Raw genomic sequence first — 19,912 nt, 5'->3', positions numbered from 1 at the left:
GCAATAAGGAAGATCAGCACACTATTTCCGAAACATTGAGGTCTGGCCAGCTATCATCAACGCGCCGAAGAAGCCGTACCATTTGTCTTTACGGCAACGTCAGACATCTTGGTGTCAGCATGGAGCTTGTCGAGGTATTCCTTGTTGCCTGCGGGTGTCGCTTTGATGGTTTCGTCACCCGGGTTCCAGTTGGCAGGGCAGACCTAGTAAAACCGTGTTAGCATATAGCGCAAATGGGAGTGCATGGGAATAGGATGCATCGTACCTCGCCATATTTGTCGGTGAATTGGAAGGCATCGATTAGGCGAAGGGTCTCGTCGACTGATCTTCCAACAGGAAGGTCGTTGATAGTGATTTGTCGTACGATGCCATTCGGATCAATCAAGAACAGACCTCGCAACGCAATCCCCTCCTCTTCGATCAGCACGCCGTAGTCCTTTGCAATGCTATGGTTCTTGTCGCTCAGCAGAGGAATATTGATTTTGCCCAGGCCTCCTTCCTTCTTGCTTGCGTTTGTCCAAGCAAGCAAGCTATACTCGCTGTCTGTGCTGGAGAAGACGACGCTGGCGCCACGGGCAGCGAAGTCGGATGCGCGTTCACTAAAGGCGAGGATCTCGGTTGGGCAAACGAAAGTCCAGGCCATGGGGACGAAACCGAGGACGAGCCATTGCTTGGTGGATGTATAGGCTGTTAAGCTGAGGTCTAAGAGTTGTTAGTACGTTGCTCTGACTGATAGGCAATCGGACGAGTGAAGGAAGGAGAAAAGTGCAAGGTGGTAAACAGTCGCATACCTTCGAATGTGCCATCGACGACTGCAGTGCCAGAGAAATGAGGCGCGGGCTTCTGGACCCGCGCCTTAGGTTGGTACGCCGAGAAAGCCATTGCGATTGTTCCCACAATATAGAGAGACGACGCGACAAGATTGGAGATACAGGCAGTATCAACACTGTTCGTAGGACTCGAGATAAGACGATCCGTAGGGACTCGTTATCAGTGTTACACGTCGGCGGGATTGGCGTGGGTAAGGGTTTGGCTGGGCCCTTGGAAGTCCAACGGCTGCGGTAGACTTTGGGGTTGGTGTAAAGTCGGACGTCAATCAAGGTGTCGGACTAGGTAGGTTTGTGCTGCGACGGTTGGAAAAGGGCGCGACACGTCAGGCGAATAGGAATAGAGGTAAAAGAGTATTCAAGATCAGCAGATAATTTGCGACAGATGTCAAAACGCGATGTCGAAGGCGACTAGCCGCAGGAAGGTAAGCGTCAACGCCTTGTGCACGTTTCCGAGGTATGAGGCTACTCTAGCTGGCACAGCGTGTCTTCGGCGACTTCGGGGGTTTGCGAGATTCTCGGAGAAGGCACAGGCATCTGATCCCTTAAAGCTTTGCTAGTCTACCTCGGGCCGCAGCCGTTACACATGGCCTGACATGTTGCATCAGTCAACATGTCCTTCTATCGGCGTCTTCGGCATGCTGAGTCGAGACTCGGCCTGCTTACAGAACGGTCCCAGACCATCTCATGACTGACAACTGCGAGCCGCTAAAGTTCTTTCACCCAACAATTCCAAGTCACAACCGCCCGACTGTTGCAGGTCGTTTGTGAGCAAACCCTTGCATAGTTTGATCCTTTTTTGAGCGGTCTGAGACATGTACTGCGGCGCGAACGTACCTGCATGCGCTCCAGACGGCGTGGCTTACACTGGTGCATAAGGCCACCCACTATTGGCCGATCAGCACGCCTGGTCACGGGAGAACGCGCGAGCGCGGCACATACGTGCGCAAGCGGCTTGGAGACGGATTGTTGCCATGTTTCTGGATCCAAAAAGTTTTAGGTCAACAGCCTGCCTATAGCCGTGCAATGTGCTTTCATCTAAATTCAAGCTTTGCATCTATATCGTACACTTGGTAGGTCATCTATCTATCCAGCGATCCTCCATGCCCTTAACGGCAACGCCTGTATACGCATAACGGCAGGTTTGATGTAGCCCCAGAACGTCACTACACCAATCACAATACATAGAATATTCACAATGTAATATCCGTCACTCGTGACGTTGCAGACACCACCGCCTGCCTGGCAGCGATGCTTCTCTGCCTCTAGGGAGCAAGAGAAGGCCTGTGTAATGAGTGGCCCCTTCAAAAAATCTGCCTTGGGAACATCCGTAGGTGGTATGCAGGTTGCCGAAGTAAACATGTCGACGGCTTTGAGGACAAAGTAGCGTGGGAACGTACCGCCGAGGTTGGAGACGCTACATTATTGTTAGTAACACGTGGATAGAACAGGGGAGTAGAACTTACGTAGCGAGCAGCGTCATATAGGTACCACCAATGAGCGGATCAGAGATCTTTGCGTGGAACGCGCTGACTGCGACGAACATGACGGTATTCATGAAGGTCGACAGCACATGCTCAGCAATGACCAGCATCAGGAAACCTGACGATGCTCCTCCAGCCGGGAAGATGGACACGACAAACTGCGCGAACCCCGCAGCAACTAGGCGGCCGATGAAGGACCAACACCAGATGTGCATCGGCGGGTAGGTCTGGCACCATTTTCCGATGTAGTAGCCTAAAAAGACCTCGACGGGAAAGTCTACAAGAATGACGAGAGAAAGCTGCTCCTGTTTGAGGCCTTTGTCTAGGAGCTTCAGACTCGTGACAGCATCGTTGGCTTGGAATCCGATCTTGGCGATGAGGTGGATAATGATGAAGCTTTGAATGTTCTTCAACTTCAAGATGCCCCACATGGTGCGGTAAACCTCTCCGATGCCATCGCCGTTCTTATCGCGGTCTTCGCGTTTCATGACTGCCAGTCCAAGAGTGACTATCAGGTATGCCCACCCCCAGAAGCTCAAGTAGCCATCAAGCTCCATGATGCCGGTGTCTGCAGGAGTGCTGCGAAACCACTTGTTCGCAAAGTCTTTGGAGTTGAAGGCCAGGAAGACCGTGTAGGAAAGGAACTGGCCAGCGGTCAGGCCGACGGTTTGCGCAGTCGATGCGTATGCGAGATTCTCCTTGGAGAGAAGGGTCAACGCCCAACCTGTTCGCAATTAGCTTTGTGCATGTCAGTTTTGGAAGTTGCAATATCTTACCATCCACAGCGATGTCCTGAGTGGCGCAAAGGAATACGAGCGCAAACCACCACCACGTGAAAGTCCAGACCCCGCTGTCGGTCTCGCCCGCCTCCTTCATCATGCGGTTGATGTTCTTGCCTAACCAGATCATGGAGAAGCCAGAAATGGTCTGGATGGGTAAGATCCAACTCTTCCGGCGTCCGACTTTTGGTGACCATACCGCATCCACGATGGGACTCCAAAGGAGTTTTAGCGAGTACGGGTAGGCTGCGAGCGAGAAGACACCAATGGCAGCGTAGGACACGTTGTGTTTGAGCAGGAATGGCACCGAGCCGTGCGCTAGGCCCATGGGTATGCCCTGAAGGAAGTACAGCAGCACGAGGAGGAGGAAGTTGCTCTGGTCCTTCTTGGACAGCTCGAAGAAACCCTTGGACGTTCCTTCGTCTTCTTGGCCCAGCTTGGGCACATCGTCATCGAGCGAAAAGTTGGAGTTGCCCATGAGGGATGCAGCCTGGCTCGATGGCGAGTTGCTGTCGAAGGACGAATGTTTGCGCCGATGTTCCAACATGGCGCTGTTCATGGCCGTGGAATTTGCATTTCCGTTCTTCTTTTCCTGCAGGGAGTCGGTGGAGCTCTGCTCACGTAGTACAGAGCCGCGGTTCTTTGATCGCGAGGCGCGTTTGCTCATTTGGGTGCGTCGGTGGTGTGCGTCTGATGAAGAGGCTTTTTGGTGGTGGAGTTGGACAAGTGGGTAGGTAATAGGAGTCGCGCGGGTGCTGGGTGGCTGATGTCTGGGACTGAGACTGGCGAAGCTTGGGAAAGAAGACGCAAACTCTGGGTTGCGACAGACGTTTAGAGAGCGACTAGTGAAGGACAAGAAACGTGTTCGTAGAAGGGTAACAGTATACGATGGCCACCGGCTTTGAATGCCTGGACGGATACGGAACCGTGTCCTCTAGCCTCGAGCTCGACGAGGGCGGAGCACTAGGCGAGTCGCGGGCTTCCATCCCACCTCCCGCCACCACCCCTGCTCGACGCTTAGTCACGTGTTAGCGCGTTTCTATGCGTTCCAATCTGGACACCGATGCGCCTCCGCGACAATACACTGCTTCACCATGGAGACCTCCGAACAGCTCGACGAGGACATTAGCCATCTTCATACCCGACTAGCGACACTACATGCCCACCGTGCGAACCTATCCTCCGTCCTACTGTCGCAACCCCACCTCGCAGCGCGCCTTCAAAGCACCAACACAGATAACAAACCCGCGAATGACGCCAATGATGTCATCACAAGGCAGTCGAAACGCAACCTCGAAAACGTCTACCGCGCCTGCGCCGGCGTGACTGCATACAAAGTCAAAGATCCCGACCCGCATGCGCTGAATGACGGCAACATCCTTGGAGTCAGTATAGACGTAGCACTGCGAGGCAGATTCGTCGAGACGTACCATGTCTTACTGAGCGTCAAACAAAAACATGAGAGGAGAATTATGAAGATACACAAGCACACCATCCCGCCGTGTATACCTCTGCAGCACCTGTCGGACAAGTGGCTACCTGCGAGCGGCAAAGACGAAGAGAACGATCCGGAGCAAGACCTCGTGCGATTCGGAAGACTACTGAGGAAGGAACTCGTGAGCTGGCATCTGCGCGTCAACGCGGTGGAAGAACTACGGAAGGATGCTGGTCTGGCACAATCGAAAGAGGATAGTGAAAACGACAGCTTCGCATCCACTGGAAAGATTCTGAACGCTTTTGTGAGCGACGACGAGGCCAGCTCAGACATCGAGCAAGGCGATGCCGATTTCGGGAGCGCACGCATCTTGGACATTGAAGTCGATGCTGCGATCAGGCAGGTTACCGTTGTCTGGTCCGACAGACGGACAGCAGTCATGACCATTACCAAAGACGGCAGGGTCGAGAGAGCCGTGTGTAGAACAAGAGATGGGGTTCGAGATGCCGTCTTGAGCAGAAAGGCCGTGGGGCCTCTAACTGGCTTGGTCCGGAGACTGCGGGCATGAATGAGAGAGGTTCTCACCAGACATTATGGGTCTCTACGAAGGTCTAGTGGTCTCGGATATGCTGAGCGTGGCGTTTTATGATTGTTATGATACCCTTTGATAGCAGGTCGTTCATCGTCATCGTCTGCATCAACCCTTTCCCTCCTTGAGAATGACATACGTGCGCGTGTTTACTTCTGAACGCGCAACCTGATGCCATCGTTATCACTATGCTCTGAGTCCATGGCGATGATGCGGGCGAATGGTGGGCGTTTCGTTGACCTGATACTGTCGAGCTGTAATCTTGAAGTGGTGTGGAGATGCTACAGTGCAGTGGAAGGCTGAACGTGCACTAGCCACGCCACTTTAACGACTGGTGACACGAGCCATCCTTCCTCCTTTAGAACGAACACGCTTCTTTCTCATCGACTATCACCATCTCTACACACTTCACGCTCCAACTCACGCTTTCTGTTCGCCGTCGTTACATACCCGTGTGCGTCTGGCACTCATCCCTGCCATGCGTGGGGGATTGGATCGGCAGGCAGCGGCCTGGCCGTCCTGCTCTCGAGGTTACAGTCGCAGCCATGATGCATCGCGACGTGCGTACTGACCCCGGCAGCTCTAACTTGTTATCAAGACATGGGCCCCTTCGGCATGTACTATCACTATAGCGCCTCTCTGATCTGCAACAACCCCAGCAAAGCACCGCGTGTCTCTAATCACAAGTGCACGAACGTGGGTGAACCCTTCTGACTGCACGCTAAAGTGTGTCGAGAAAGGGCTTATTCGAAACGCTTGACGCCTATCTCTTTGCAGATTGGCAGATTACAAGGTCGCTGCATCCAGGCCGGGCTTCCTTCTGTATCTGCTCATACCTCGCGTATCCACCGCGGCTTAATGCGGCCACCCGTCCGTCCCGCATGCCATCCTTCCCGTCAAGCACCCTTTCCTCGTGCGGCTTCAGTCCCCACCCATCTCGTCTCTACGATACGCTGCGGTCAACTCACCATCTATCTCCACCTGACGCTATTGTACTTCTCAATCTTTGCTCGGCCTAAGCGACCACAATGTCCGACGGCTTGACACACGCACGCGCACGCAAGAAGTGGAGACATGACATTACCCATGGAATAATCAAGTCGAGTTGATCATAGTCTCCTACAGCCTGAAGCTCGAATCCTCCGTCCACACTGTCTGTAGTGCAAACGCCTAATTTCCCATCCCGGCTCAGGTGGTATCTACCGCATGCACCCTACTCGAGTACACCATCATATCTCCTGCGCTCGCTTTCCACTCGACACTGGGAACATGTCTTCATGTGCCAATGGGTGGTTTCACCCGTGAGCTACCCAGCGAAACTATGCCGCCTTCAAAGAGGCACGTAGCAAGCGGTATGGGGTCGCAAAGCAACCTGATGCTATGTTGTATTTTGACGTTACACATCCCCAACACGCCGAAATTGTCCAACGAGCAGTATAGGAGCTTTACACTACACACTTTTCAGGGACCGCTATCGTAACGAGAACGTTGACGTCACTTACTACCCGAGGAACATCTAAATGCCCTTTCAGAGCGACTGTCGAGTTGTCGTTTCGTTCCCCATTATTCGCTAGATGAATATGGAGAAGTATCCTCAATCCGCATTGCCGCTATCATTGGAGTCATACGTTCGATATCCGACGGAGATACCAAGTGCGTTCATGTACCAAGCGTCTAAGTTCACTTGTCGCTCTTGTCTACAACTCAACTAGTCAGAGCTTCAAGCAGTTCGCCCTAGAAGCCTTTAACCGTCGTTCCCAGATCGTAGCCGGCTGTACCTGGTCGATCAAGGGCACTCTCCACAAGCTTTCTAGATCTTGAGACTGACATATCTTGTCAAACATGCATGTGCAAATAGCCTTGTCGCCCACGCTGCGCTTGCAGCATGGTATGCGCGCGTGGACGAAGATATGTACCCTTGAGTCCTGGGTCTTTGCTAGCTTTCAAGGCTTCCTTCTCTCTCCCACTGTCACATTCCTTTCAGAGAACTTTCGTAGCATTCGCTAACTGCTACTCCCTCGCTCCATGGCCGTTGCATGGTCGAGTGACCCTCCTTTACGCTCTTTCACACACACCTTCAGTCGACTTTCCTTCGCCATAGCTTATCTTCAGTCATTCTTTCGGATATAAATATACGTTCTTTGACCGTCTGTCAACGTCGCCAATCCTACTTCCCTCATTTTCTATCCATACTTTAGCTTTCGGCACTCGACCGAAGCCGCGTTCGTACCTGCACTAGCCCGCGCCACAGCCACGTAGCACAGCATAGCGCGCCACTAGCGACATCATAAGGATGCGCGCCGCCAACATGCTTGCGGGAGTAACATCATTACTCTCAATCTCCACCCTTGTACAAGCCATCGCAATCCCGCGTGGTACCAACGACACCATGACTACTAGTTCAAGCACATCAGGCTACAAGAACGTTGCTTATTTTGTCAATTGGGTTCGTCGGCTGGCTCAAACACGGAAGATCTGCATCTGACATTACTTGCAGGCTATTTATGGTCGCAACTTCAATCCTCAAGACCTTCCTGGAGATGAGCTCACCCATGTTCTCTATGCCTTTGCCGATGTTCGGGATACCGGCGAAGTCTTCTTGACGGATTCTTGGTCTGACGTTGAGAAGCATTATGCGACTGACTCGTGGAACGATGTTGGTACCAACGTCTATGGATGCGCCAAGCAGTTGTATCTCCAAAAGAAGAGCAACCCCAAGTTGAAGGTGCTCCTATCCATCGGTGGTTGGACTTATTCTGCCCATTTCGCCCAGCCTGCGTCCACCCCCGAAGGCCGGGCCAAATTCGCGAGCAGCGCCGTTCAGATCTTAGCGGATGTTGGTTTCGATGGCCTCGACATCGATTGGGAATATCCTGCCAATGATGCGCAGGCAGAAGATATGGTCCTACTTCTTCAGGAAACTCGTCGCGCTCTTACCGAATACTCTAACACGCATGCGTCTGGTCAGAAATTGCTCCTCACAGTTGCTTCACCCGCAGGTCCCACCAATTACAACAAAATGAAGCTCAAGGCAATGGATCAGTATCTTGACTTCTGGAACTTGGTCAGTACTTTTGACTTATCAAGTCATATTGACTGCTGACACCAACTACCAGATGGCCTACGACTACGCCGGATCCTGGGACACCAACGCCGGCCACCAGGCCAACATGAACCCCTCCTCTTCCAATCCCACCAGTACTCCTTTTAGTACGAAGCAGGCAGTTGACGACTACATCGCTGCGGGTATTAGCCCTGCCAACATCGTCCTAGGCATGCCCCTTTACGGCCGCTCTTTCGAAAACACCGATGGGCCCGGGAAGCCCTTTTCAGGTATCGGCTCCGGTACCTGGGAAAATGGCGTATACGACTACAGCAAGCTTCCTGTTGGTGGTTGTGAAGAAAATTACGACGACAACGTCATTGCCAGCTGGTGCTACGACCCAGCCAAAAGATTCATGGTTAGCTACGACACACCCGAGGTCATCGCCAAGAAGACCGCGTACATCCGAGAGAGAGGACTGGGTGGTGGTATGTGGTGGGAGAGCTCGAGTGACAAGAAAGGCGACGAGAGTTTGATCTCCACGGTAAGTACTTTCGATTCTTGCGCTTTATCTCGATGTGTGCCCGTGAAAGAGGAAGATGGCTGACATGTCGATACAGTTTGTCAAGAATGTTGGCGGGATCGGTGCTCTGGATCAAACCAGGAATCTGCTCAGCTATCCGGTAAGCAAATATGAGAATCTGCGCGCTGGCATGCCAAACAACTAGGCGCAGACCTGCATTGTCTAGTCGATCTCGAGGCTGCATGGGCGCCTGCGCGTTGTCGGAAGATTGTTAGGCGCTAGGAGATGTTTTAGCGGGAACTATATTTGTTTTTCCCCAACCAATCGTACTTTTTGGTTGGGTGTACACACAGGATTCCTTTCTGTACATATGACAGTCGTTCATTTTCCCTTCTTTGCGCGGTGTTTGGCCAATCGGCATCTGGGAGGTTGGAGAGGGGTGGGTTTTTGTTACATAAGATACCTTTCGCAATGGTTTATATATAAACATATATACGCGTATACGAAATCTTCCTTAGTTGCCAGTTGTTTTTAGTGTTGACCGTCAGAGGCGTAAAGGATGCGTTGTGTCTCGTAGCAGTCTCTTTTGATTGAGGTTTCGGCATAGGAATAATGCAGAACTCGCCATCACTTGACGCTTGTTGAGGCGTCGAAAGAACGGAATGCTGCTGTGTGTGAATGCCGCCAAACAGTCTATGTGGTCGAAAGAGGTATTGTACATTGGACAGCCTGGTTGAAGCAGACTTCTATTCAGAATCGAGTTGAGGTAATCCCGAATGTCGCATAAAAGCGATGAAGTATTTCCATGAATCTATATATTTACAACGTCTTGCTAGTCTCTTCTGCCACACTGAGATCTGCAACTTCGCTCTTTCCTGCATTGCCCATCCTCCGCTTCTTCAGTACGTTCTCGATGAAGGCCTCACCGGCCTTGTAACTTGAGCGTACGAGTGGGCCAGAGGCGCAGTATAGGAAACCCATGTCGAGGGCGCGCTGGCGCCAGAGTTCGAATTTGTCGGGCGTGACATAGTCGTGGACGGCCATGTGGCGCTTGGTGGGGCGCATGTATTGGCCAAAGGTTACGACGTCGACATTGTTTGCGCGGAGTTCTGTGTGAACGTTAGTTTAGTCTAATGGTACATCAGGTTGTATGAACGTACCCCTCAACGCATGCCAGAGGTCCTCATCCGTCTCGCCCAAGCCCAGCATCATGCTGGTCTTGGTGATGAGCTCCGGGCGTGCCTCCTTGGCTGACCTCAACACATCCAGACTCTGCCTGAACTTGGCCCTCCTGTCGCGGACAAACGGTGTGAGGCGCTCGGTTGTTTCGATGTTGTGCGCAAAGACATCGACACCACTCCTTGCGACTACCTTGGCCATCTCCAGATTGCCTCCGTAGTCTCCACCCAGCAATTCAACAAGCTGCGTCGGGTTCTTTTGCTTGATCTTCATAATGGTTTCGGCAATGTGATGCGCCCCGGAATCCACGAGATCATCGCGATCAACCACTGTGATGACGACGTAGCCCAACCCCCACCTCCGCAACGCTTCAGCGGTGTTCTCTGGTTCGTGAGGATCCAGTGGTGGAGGTGCTTTAGATGTCTTTACGGCGCAGAATCGACAGCCTCGTGTACATGTGTCTCCCATGAGCATTATGGTCGCCGTCGCCGCACTCTTGGAACTTCCGCCCCAGCAATCTGAGATGTTGGGACATCTTGCTTCCTCACAGACTGTGGCTAGATTCAGCCCGCGCAGGTCTTTCTTGATCTGCTTGTAGTTCTGGTTTGCGTTTGAGGGTATCGGCGTTCTCAGCCACTCTGGAAGTCGTGTGATGGTCTTCTTGCGGCCTTCCGGGCCCACTTGCACCGTCTTGATCTCGTATGCCTCGGCCGGGGAGAGGGGCGCCTCGGGGTTGACGAAATCGCCAAACGATGGACCGGCATTCAGTGTATCGCTGAAAGACGTCGGTGGTCGTGACCGCTTTGTGGGGGCTTCTGGTACTGCGGTTTGCGGCGTATCGGAGGTCGTGGCAAAAGTTCTAAGCGGCGTCCTTGAGCGAGGGACAGCTTTTAATGTGGAGGATGAGAAGAGACATCGCGATCGTGGGATTGAGGCTGCCATGGTCGTATGTGTAAATGGGTAAAAAGAGAGGAGAATAGTGAGTGAATGGATGGGTTGGGTATATCTTGGACGGCAGAGCCTTGAATACCCGCACCGCATTGAGTTGCGCATTCCGAGCGCCAAGCCCTGGAACATGCAAGAGCAGCCCACACGCCGACATCCCTGCAGGTGCACTCGCTCGCGCTGGTCGAGGGCATCTTCAACGTCGCCAATTCCAGACGGCCAGGCAAACACCACTGCGACTTCGCCCCGACCCGTCCACGTCTCCTCGCCCACCAATTCCAATTGCAAGGTCGCACTTGGACACGTTTGCACCCCCCGTCGCAAGAGGCCACGTTAGGCGGAGGAAGAGCGGGACAAGTTTATACACGCCCCGAGAGCTAGCACGTGGAGCTGCACCACGACACCATGGACAAGAAGCACGAGGACGCTGGCGGAGTCGCCCAGATCGACAAGACGTCCGTCTTCCAAGAAGGTAGGGCAACTCCCGCATGCGCCAGAGGTTGGCGGGGGACGCTGACGCTGTCCAGCACGAGTATTCAACCAGAGCCCCATCTCGCCCAGGAAATGTAGAGTGATCCTGACCAAGCTGGCGCTGCTGCTCTTCACTGGCGAGAGCTGGGGACGCCAGGAAGCCACGACCCTCTTCTTCGGCATCTCCAAGCTGTTCCAGAACAAGGATGCTTCGCTCCGCCAGATGGTCTACCTGGTCATCAAGGAGCTCGCTGGCTCCGCCGACGATGTCATCATGGTCACTTCCTCTATCATGAAGGACACCTCCGTCGGCAGCGACGTCGTATACCGCCCCAACGCCATCCGCGCCCTCTGCCGTGTCATCGACGCCTCCACCGTCCAGGCCATCGAGCGTCTCGTCAAGACGTGCATAGTCGACAAGAACCCCTCAGTCTCCTCCGCCGCCCTCGTCTCCTCTTACCACCTCCTCCCAGTCGCCAAGGATGTCGTCCGAAGATGGCAGTCAGAGGCCGCAGAGGCCGCGTCAGGAAGCAAGTCGGGTGGTGGTTTCTTGGGAGGCTTTGGAGGGGGCTCACATACCACTCTCCAGGCCAGCACAAACTACATGACACAGTACCATGCCATTGGCCTCTTGTACCAGATGCGCTCCGGCGACAGGATGAGCTTGGTCAAGATGGTGCAGCAATACTCTGCTGCTGGTGTCGTCAAGAGCCCTGCCGCTACTGTCTTGCTGGTCAGATTAGCAGCTAAGCTCGCTGAGGAAGACCCAAACCTGCGAAAGGTGAGCTACACGATTTCCATCGAAAGATGTCTACTAACAATTTCTACAGCCTATGATGCAACTTCTCGATGGCTGGTTGCGCCACAAGTCGGAGATGGTCAACTTTGAGGCTGCAAAGGCCATCTGCGACATGCGCGACGTTACCGATGCCGAGCTCGTACAAGCCGTCCACGTCCTCCAGCTCTTCCTCACATCTCCTCGCGCCGTCACCAAGTTTGCCGCCCTCCGCATCCTGTCGCAAATGGCTTCCTTCAAGCCGGACGCCGTTCGCTCATGTAACCAGGATATCGAATCGCTCATCACCAACTCGAACCGCAGCATCGCCACCTTCGCCATCACCACACTCCTCAAAACGGGCAATGAGTCTTCGGTTGACAGATTGATGAAGCAGATCACTGGCTTCATGGCTGAGATCACCGACGAGTTCAAGGTCACCATTGTAGAAGCTGTCCGAACATTGGCACTGAAGTTCAAGGCAAAGCAGTCCGGTTTCCTTGCTTTCCTCAGCGGCATTCTGCGCGACGAAGGCGGCTACGAGTTCAAGCGATCCGTTGTCGAGGCCATCATGGACCTCATTCGCTTCGTACCTGAGGCTAAGGAAGATGCGCTTGCTACACTTTGCGAGTTCATCGAGGATTGCGAATTCACAAAGCTCGCCGTCAGGATTCTATTCGTACTTGGACGTGAAGGTCCTTCAACACCGCACCCCACCAAATACATCCGTTACATCTACAACCGCGTAGTCCTGGAGAATGCGATCGTCAGGGCTGCGGCGACCTCTGCTCTGTCCAAGTTCGGCGTTGGACAAAAGGACCCTGAAATCAAGAAGTCTGTCCACGTCCTCCTCACAAGGTGTCTGGACGATGTTGATGACGAGGTCCGTGATCGTGCTGCGCTCAGTCTTCGTTTGATGGACCAGGACGACGACGACATGGCAGTTAACTTCATTCGTAACGATTCCATGTTCTCCCTTCCTGTTCTTGAGCACCAGCTGGCTATGTACGTCAGTTCGGATTCCCGCGACACCTTCGAGACAGCCTTCGACATCACCAAAATCCCCACAGTCTCGCGCGAGCAAGCAGATGCGGCAGACCTTACCAAGAAAACTGAAGGTGCTACCCCAACCCTCAAAGCACCCAGTGCCACCAAGGCACCTTCAAAAGCTGGTGCCGATGCCGCCGCAAACGCAGCATCGAATGCGCAGAAATACGCTACAGAACTGCAAAAGATTCCAGAACTGGCTGCGCACGGCGGTGTGCTCAAGTCAAGCGATGTCGTCGAGCTCACAGAATCAGAGACCGAATACGTCGTCACTGCCATTAAGCATATCTTCAAGGACCACATTGTCATTCAGTACGACATCAAGAACACTCTTGAGGATACAGTATTGATGGATGTCGAGATGGTCGTTACACCAGAAGACGATGGTGACGTGCAATTAGAAGAAGAATTTGTCATCCCAGCGCCAAAGCTCGTCACCAACGAGCCTGGTACCGTCTACGTATCCTTCAAGCGCCTGGAGACCGAATCGCAGTTCATTGCCGCCAGCTTTACCAACGTACTCAAGTTCACAAGCAAGGAAATCGATCCGACCACAAACGAGCCGGAAGAAGGCGATGGGTATCCAGATGAGTACCAGGTTGAGGATCTGTACCTCACTGGTGCTGACTACGTTGTTCCCGCATATGCAGGCAGTTTTGATAATGTCTGGGAACAGTCGAATGGCGATTCGGCGACTGAAACACTGCAGTTGGGTAATATGAAGAGCATATCAGGTACGTCGATAATGTTGCGAGCTATCACTAATGGTGAACGAACGACTGACGCGTTACAGATGCAACCGAGCAACTCACCAAGACTCTATCCCTCCAACCTCTCGAAGGTACAGATGTCGCTTTGTCAACATCAACTCATACTCTCAAGCTTTACGGCAAGACCATCACAGGTGGCAAGGTTGCTGCTACGGTACGGATGGCCTTCAGTGCCAAGACTGGTGTGACCATGAAGATTGATGTAAGGAGCGAGGAAGAAGGTGTTGCAGCATTGGTGGTGGGTAGCGTGGCATAGGTGATAGGTGAAAGTTTGTTTAGTAGCGTGTCTTGAAAGCGTAAAAGGTCAACAGGCTTCTTAGTAGAACTCTTGGTATCCACAGCTCAATGATTATGACATATATGTTACAGATTGAGGAATTGAACCCAAAATCACTCTGAGATACCGAATCTGTCCGGCACGCTCTTATGAAGCAAGTGCGTCGATAGCCTTGTTGACGATACCCCGTATCTGTTTCCACCGTCTTACCACAGTCTCCCTCTGGCCTTCCGCAACCTCATGTTCCCCTTCACCCAAGTCCAGCTGCTCTACCTCTTCCAACGTATCCACTATCTCCCTCGAATACTTAGTCAACAACTCCGCTAGATACTTATTCAGCCTGGCCTGGTCCCTGACTCCATCATCATCCCCCGACACAAACGCCGAATACCTTCTCGAATCCAGCACCAACAACCGAAGCACAGCTTGCGTCCTGTAGCACGCAATCTCCTCTTTGCCCCCACCGAATAACGTATAGTTCCCATGAAAGCCGTCCTCCTCCAGCGCATCCACTTGCTGCTTATCCAGCAAAGGCAGCAACAAGTGATCCAAAGGCAGCGTATCATGAACATTTCCCTCAAGGATGAAACCATACTCTACGAGCAGAAAGTCGCTTGTGTGAGACCCATACGTGACAAAGACTTCTTCCCCGGCAGAATACGATCGGTCGGCCGTCACAGAGTAACCCTGACTGTTGTGTTCGGGATGGCATCCGTTATCGGAGTGGTTGAAGTAGTCAATTAGCGGGCACATGCAGTAGCAGTCGTCTGCTGTTAGTTTTGCACGTCGTTTGGGTAGACTAGGGTGGGCGTTGGGTAGATCTGGGTATTCCCAGTAAAAGGTTCGGGTGTTTACTATCAGCCAGGTGTATGTGTAGAGGGACTTTGTAATGGAGGAAGGAAGGTGCGGTGAGAGCGTTGACCAGTCTTTTTCCAGGTTGGATCGTTGTTTCGTAAGGAGCGTTTTACAGGCTGGTGGAAGGAGAGACTGGAGTGATGGGGGGTAGTGGAATGGCATGGTGGATTTGATGTCTTGCTGTGTGGGCCAGACGTCTTGCCAGAGTTGGTAGCCATGCGGTTCCTGACCGCTGTACCATAGGGAGAGAGAGGCGGCGAGTTTTCCATGGACGGTGGCGTTTTCGGGGAGCTTGAAGGCATGAATTGAAGGGAGTGCCACGTGGACGAGGGACTTGTTGGACACATGAACTAACTTGTCTCCTTTCTTGATGATTTAGTTGAGGGGTTTGAGTCGGGGGTGGCTTTGGTGGGTTGGACTGACTTTGATATCTTTTGCGGCTACGATGCCCATTCCTCGACCGCTGAAGCGTGCTGGGGCTATTCCATCGATTTCAACGCCGTTGGATGTGGCCCAGTCGACGAATTGGGTATGTTGTTCACCGGGGTCTAGTGCTGCGGTCATGGCTGCGGTGGATGATGCTGATAGCCCAAAGGCCTAAAGTACTCCTTTAACTCTCACATTTGTTAGAACTGTAGGTATCTCTTTGGTTGAAGTCATTAATAATCGTACCGAAGGTTTCTTCCAAAAGCAGATACACAGTATTTTAGTTCGAAGTTACTCCTTGTAGGGTTAGGATCTGAAGAATTGGGTAAGCTGCCTCACAGGAAAGCCTATCGACTACAAAGTAAATTCTCGATCATCTAAAACGCAATCGAGGATGTTGCAGCCGACAAGTCCAGAAGTTGAACAAAGAGTCATGGCTGCTAATACTTTGGCGTGACTGGTGCATGTGGCGTATCGATAAGAATCGCGTCATGTCATCGGCTCGAACCAGATGAGAACCATCAATCCCACGCTATACGCAATCCCTCACTGAAACGCGTAAATGGCGAGAAGTGTGCGACCAAGTCAGCTCCAAAAGCTGACGCCGGGCTCACTCTTCCGATCTGCATCATTCGCGCAATCACCACGCTGCTTTTCCGTCCTCAATCGCCCTCCGCCGAATTATGAGGGTCACATACCATTGACGCGTACGGAAAGGTTTGGGCTGGCAATCGGCTCAGGTCTTGGAAGTTTCCTGGACCCACGAAGAGGAGGTAGATACGATCCAGAGTCTTAATGTCATGGTTCGCTGCTTACACAAGCCAGACCTCATTGCATCCTTTGGCGAAGCTACCGCGCAACCCTACTTCATCTACAAGCTCCGTGATCGGATGCTTCTAAATCCAACGGGCCGGCGGATACTACGCGACCGTCCACGCTTAACGTCTACCTCGCTCGACATTCCACGCCTCCGTAAACTTCCTCCGAACACATTGGGCTACGCATACGCTGCATGGCTTGACCGCGAGGGCGTCTCGCCAGACACACGAGCGCCAGTACAGTACGTAGATGATGAGGAGTGTGCATATGTCATGCAGCGGTATCGCGAATGCCACGACTTCTATCATGCCTTGGTTGGACTACCCGTCTTTCGCGAAGGCGAGGTCGCTCTCAAGGCATTCGAATTCGCCAATACCGGCCTGCCTATGACAGGCTTGGCTGTGTTTAGCGCTTTCACCCTGAAGAAGGCTGAATGGAGACGGTTCTGGGACGTCTACGGGCCGTGGGCTACACGTAACGGCGCACAAAGTGACGATGTAATCAATATCTACTGGGAGGAAGAACTGGAGACGGATATTGACGAGCTAAGAGCTAGATTCAGCATTGAGAAGCCACCGGATCTGCGAGCTATGCGCAAGGCGGAACGTGAAGCGCGCAAGAAAGAAAAGGAGGCCAAAGAAACCATGGCACGGGCTGCCGTATGAGATTACAACCATGTACATTATCGTGTAATAACCACCTAGCACATGTCTCGACCTTGGCCTGCCATCTGCGTAGGATAAAATCCCAAGCAGGTTACTTGCTCAAAGCAGCAGGCGGCACAAGTATGCGGGGTCTCCACACGGGACGGCACCCGCCAGCCGAATCATCCACTCCAGACGGCCATTTCATATGAATGCGACCCACCCGCACCATGCAGTTTGCTTGCTGCCTATATCAATCTGCGATCATCGAGTGCTGTCATGGCCGAAAAACGGAAGCATGGCGAATCTCCCGGATCATCACGACCTCCACTTGATGACGGCCGCCCATCTACCAGCCCAGCGGGCAGTCTGACAGTCGTCGAGAACTACCCCAGAAAACGTATAGCGATAGCTGTGGGCCAACAATACCCCTGACTTTAGACATTAATTACTCATAGCTTGTAGTGCAACGTCTGTAGATTTCGGAAGACACGCTGTGACGCCCAGAAGCCGGTTGGTCAGACAAGATTGTATTCACATGTCCCTTTGTTAACAGTTGCAGTCTTGTGGTTTCTGTACTGAGCTCGGAATTGAATGCACTTATCGAAAGCCAACAGTCGGTGACCGCACAAAACCAGTCGGCCCCCCATCAGAGGCCTGGTCCAGCATTGAAAGACGACTGGCGCAAGTCGAAGCCAAACTAGAATCTAGCCATCAATATGCGCCCGGCTCTGCAGCACTCTCACCCAACACGTCTACTCATAGCGATATGCACCCTCCCCCAGAGTCCAGGTCACGACACTCGAGCGCCAATCAAATGGCGATTGAAACGATCAACAACTCCACCATGTCTGTTCCATCAATTGGTACACCAGTATCGTATGACTTTGCTTATCGACAGACAAGCACTGAGGGGAAAACCCCGAGGCCTAGCCTCACTACTTTCCGCGCACCTTCTTACATCCACGTGGAGAGCTGGGACTACACAGCTGACTTTTACGATGACGAGATCTTAGCCGGTGAACAACTGGCGGATCAGTGTGACGCAGTCATCTCACATCCAGTGGATCTATCGCGGCGAACGTGCCGTCGACTCCAACAATCCTTCGTGGAGAACTTCCTTCGGTGGACACCTATTTTCGATCAACGAACCTGCGTCAGTGCGCTTGAACAGGCAGACTCAAGTAGCTTCGAGCACTCTAGTGCATCAACATGCCTAGCACTTCTGATCCTGGCCCTTGGTGCAATCTCTGAAGATAGGAATGATAACTCGAATAATCTCACTCCAGGGCTGGAGTACTTTGCACGTGGCTGTCGCCTCCTCGAGCACCTGTCGCTTCGCATCGGAAACCTAACTAGCCTTCAGTGTCGGATACTGCAAGCTTCGTACTTCAAGTTCGCTATCAGACCACTGCAGACATGGAACTCCATCACGCAGGCTGCGAGAGACTGCATGCATATTTTGAGCTCCAGAGCTATGCAACGCTACAGCCCATCAGACCAAGAAGCATTCAACCGAGCGTTTTGGGCTTGCTCTACCGTCCTGCACGAGTGAGTTAGCCAAGCGCGGCTTGCGTTGTTAGCCTTGATAGAGAAGGACTTTACTAATATAAATTTGTGCTTAGGCTTGAGGCTACATGTAAAATGCATCCCATCGGACTACGCCACTTCCATGAATTGGTACCGCTTCCTCAGTTCGAAGAAGAGGATTCAGGCTTCTACTTCTTCCTAGCGCAGATTAGCCTTAGGAAGTTCCTGACACAGACTCTTGAAGTTGTCGGTTACTGTAAGTGTCTACAGAGTCAACATTGCTACGTGCACTGACCATGCGACCACCCCTTCCAGTTACAGGACAGGTTATATTTGCACCTGTCGTCATTGGCGAGCTACGGAAACAAGTTCGCGAGTGGTACGATAATCTGCCTTCTGCCGTTCGGTTTCCCCTGGATTCGACGCCGCTGTTTGACTCTAGGAAGTCTTTCCTAAGGATTCAGTACACAGCTCTACACGTAGTGCTTGGCTGGCCTTCAGTACTTAAGATACTCGAGAACAGCGAAGGAGAGGCCAGTGCTCAGGAACATGACACGATTGTAGTCACAAGGGAGCATGCGCGACACTGCATAAAGAGTTCAGCCTTGCTTCTAAGTATAGCGGACGAGCAACTCATGGGAAGAAAGATGGGAACGTACTTTACACTATACCCGTATGATCATTGCGTTCACACACGTTGAGCCCTAACTAAGTCTGTACAGGACATTTGCGTGCTTCGCAACCCTACTCATAGCATACGGCCATACGGCCCTCGCTTTCATCGAAGAAACCAAACAGGAGCAGCATATACGCAATGGATACGAAGCACTGTGGCCATGGACGCATCTGCCTCTGGTTCGACGAGGATTAGAAAGGGCACGCATTTTAATGCAGCAACATGATCTTGCGCATATCTTCCACGCATGTGCAGATGAATCACCTCAGCCTGCGTCTGGCATTAGTCCACCAGTAGCAACGAGTGTACTTGACTCCGTGTTGACATAAGAGTTACATTTATACAGTATGTACTATTTCGCGGTCTTAACAACTAAGCGCTGACGGTGACCAGAGATGCGATGGGGACTCGGAAGGCCACTTCAAGACACCAATATGGCAGAAGACGAGATTGTGTATCACTATTTCCTGGACCTTTGGGTAGATATGTGGTTCTACATGTTTTCCGTCGGGCTATCCAAGTTTGTCATACTAGGCTTCTACTGGAGAACCTTTTCTCTCTCCGTCATCCGATAGCCTATCAGGATCTTATTCGTCTGCTCGGCGTGCTGGATCATTGTCAGGGTAAGCAAGCGATCTACATCGACTTCTAACCACGGTACGCTGATCTTCCAAGGTTACACTCATCACGATGCAATGTCAGCCGATTCGGAAGTTCTGGCACAAAGACATCCCAGGCAGATGCACATTGCCGCCGATGATGTCGCTCTTTGCTGTGGCCATACCTCATTTCATCCTTGAGGTCGCGATATTACCCTG

At 52.4% G+C, this 19,912-nt stretch overlaps 9 protein-coding genes across 9 annotated transcripts; 5 read left to right on the top strand and 4 right to left on the bottom strand.

Moving 5' to 3' along the window:
* Positions 1-56: 56 nt before the first annotated feature.
* BKA58DRAFT_435499 (thioredoxin-like protein) lies at positions 57-882 on the bottom strand (the record flags this gene model as incomplete). Its single annotated transcript, XM_046173342.1, has 3 exons — positions 57-203; positions 266-702; positions 792-882. 3 exons carry the CDS (start codon positions 880-882, stop codon positions 57-59), a joined length of 675 nt encoding a protein of 224 aa, XP_046028601.1.
* A 592-nt stretch (positions 883-1,474) lies between these two features.
* Positions 1,475-4,033, bottom strand: BKA58DRAFT_353511 (acetyl-coenzyme A transporter 1-domain-containing protein). Its single transcript, XM_046168593.1, has 3 exons — positions 3,088-4,033; positions 2,294-3,035; positions 1,475-2,244 (listed from the first exon to the last, which is right to left on the bottom strand). Exons 1-3 carry the CDS (start codon positions 3,755-3,757, stop codon positions 1,914-1,916), a joined length of 1,743 nt encoding a protein of 580 aa, XP_046028600.1. The 5' UTR covers positions 3,758-4,033; the 3' UTR covers positions 1,475-1,913.
* Positions 4,034-4,110: 77 nt separating this feature from the next.
* BKA58DRAFT_375895 (Cenp-O kinetochore centromere component-domain-containing protein) lies at positions 4,111-5,483 on the top strand. The gene has a single exon (XM_046169459.1). The coding sequence runs from the start codon at positions 4,185-4,187 to the stop codon at positions 5,091-5,093; it is 909 nt and encodes a 302-aa protein (XP_046028599.1). The 5' UTR covers positions 4,111-4,184; the 3' UTR covers positions 5,094-5,483.
* Positions 5,484-7,446: 1,963 nt separating this feature from the next.
* Positions 7,447-9,180, top strand: BKA58DRAFT_353506 (glycoside hydrolase superfamily). Its single transcript, XM_046168592.1, has 4 exons — positions 7,447-7,560; positions 7,612-8,178; positions 8,231-8,701; positions 8,778-9,180. Exons 1-4 carry the CDS (start codon positions 7,504-7,506, stop codon positions 8,883-8,885), a joined length of 1,203 nt encoding a protein of 400 aa, XP_046028598.1. The 5' UTR covers positions 7,447-7,503; the 3' UTR covers positions 8,886-9,180.
* Positions 9,181-10,890, bottom strand: BKA58DRAFT_417417 (uncharacterized protein). Its single transcript, XM_046172633.1, has 2 exons — positions 9,841-10,890; positions 9,181-9,789 (listed from the first exon to the last, which is right to left on the bottom strand). The coding sequence occupies exons 1-2, from the start codon at positions 10,799-10,801 to the stop codon at positions 9,500-9,502; spliced, it is 1,251 nt and encodes a 416-aa protein (XP_046028597.1). The 5' UTR covers positions 10,802-10,890; the 3' UTR covers positions 9,181-9,499.
* An 88-nt stretch (positions 10,891-10,978) lies between these two features.
* Positions 10,979-14,244, top strand: BKA58DRAFT_331326 (coatomer subunit gamma). Its single transcript, XM_046168171.1, has 4 exons — positions 10,979-11,276; positions 11,332-12,056; positions 12,106-13,831; positions 13,891-14,244. Exons 1-4 carry the CDS (start codon positions 11,210-11,212, stop codon positions 14,121-14,123), a joined length of 2,751 nt encoding a protein of 916 aa, XP_046028596.1. The 5' UTR covers positions 10,979-11,209; the 3' UTR covers positions 14,124-14,244.
* BKA58DRAFT_331323 (uncharacterized protein) lies at positions 14,245-15,838 on the bottom strand. The gene is made up of 3 exons (XM_046168170.1): positions 15,672-15,838; positions 15,423-15,607; positions 14,245-15,365 (listed from the first exon to the last, which is right to left on the bottom strand). Exons 2-3 carry the CDS (start codon positions 15,561-15,563, stop codon positions 14,292-14,294), a joined length of 1,215 nt encoding a protein of 404 aa, XP_046028595.1. The 5' UTR covers positions 15,564-15,607; positions 15,672-15,838; the 3' UTR covers positions 14,245-14,291.
* Positions 15,839-15,987: 149 nt separating this feature from the next.
* Positions 15,988-16,909, top strand: BKA58DRAFT_307272 (coenzyme Q biosynthesis protein Coq4-domain-containing protein; the record flags this gene model as incomplete). Its single annotated transcript, XM_046167151.1, has 2 exons — positions 15,988-16,198; positions 16,251-16,909. The coding sequence occupies 2 exons, from the start codon at positions 15,988-15,990 to the stop codon at positions 16,907-16,909; spliced, it is 870 nt and encodes a 289-aa protein (XP_046028594.1).
* An 826-nt stretch (positions 16,910-17,735) lies between these two features.
* Positions 17,736-19,423, top strand: BKA58DRAFT_435491 (uncharacterized protein; the record flags this gene model as incomplete). The annotated part of the gene is made up of 4 exons (XM_046173341.1): positions 17,736-18,439; positions 18,514-18,674; positions 18,734-19,091; positions 19,141-19,423. 4 exons carry the CDS (start codon positions 17,736-17,738, stop codon positions 19,421-19,423), a joined length of 1,506 nt encoding a protein of 501 aa, XP_046028593.1.
* Positions 19,424-19,912: the final 489 nt, after the last annotated feature.

The sequence above is a fragment of the Alternaria rosae genome (genome assembly GCF_020736505.1).
Source record: "Alternaria rosae strain MPI-PUGE-AT-0040 chromosome Unknown BKA58scaffold_2, whole genome shotgun sequence".
NCBI lineage: Eukaryota > Fungi > Ascomycota > Dothideomycetes > Pleosporales > Pleosporaceae > Alternaria > Alternaria rosae.
The sequence above is the reverse complement of the archived record's forward strand: the minus strand, read 5'-3'. Positions and strand labels throughout refer to the sequence as shown.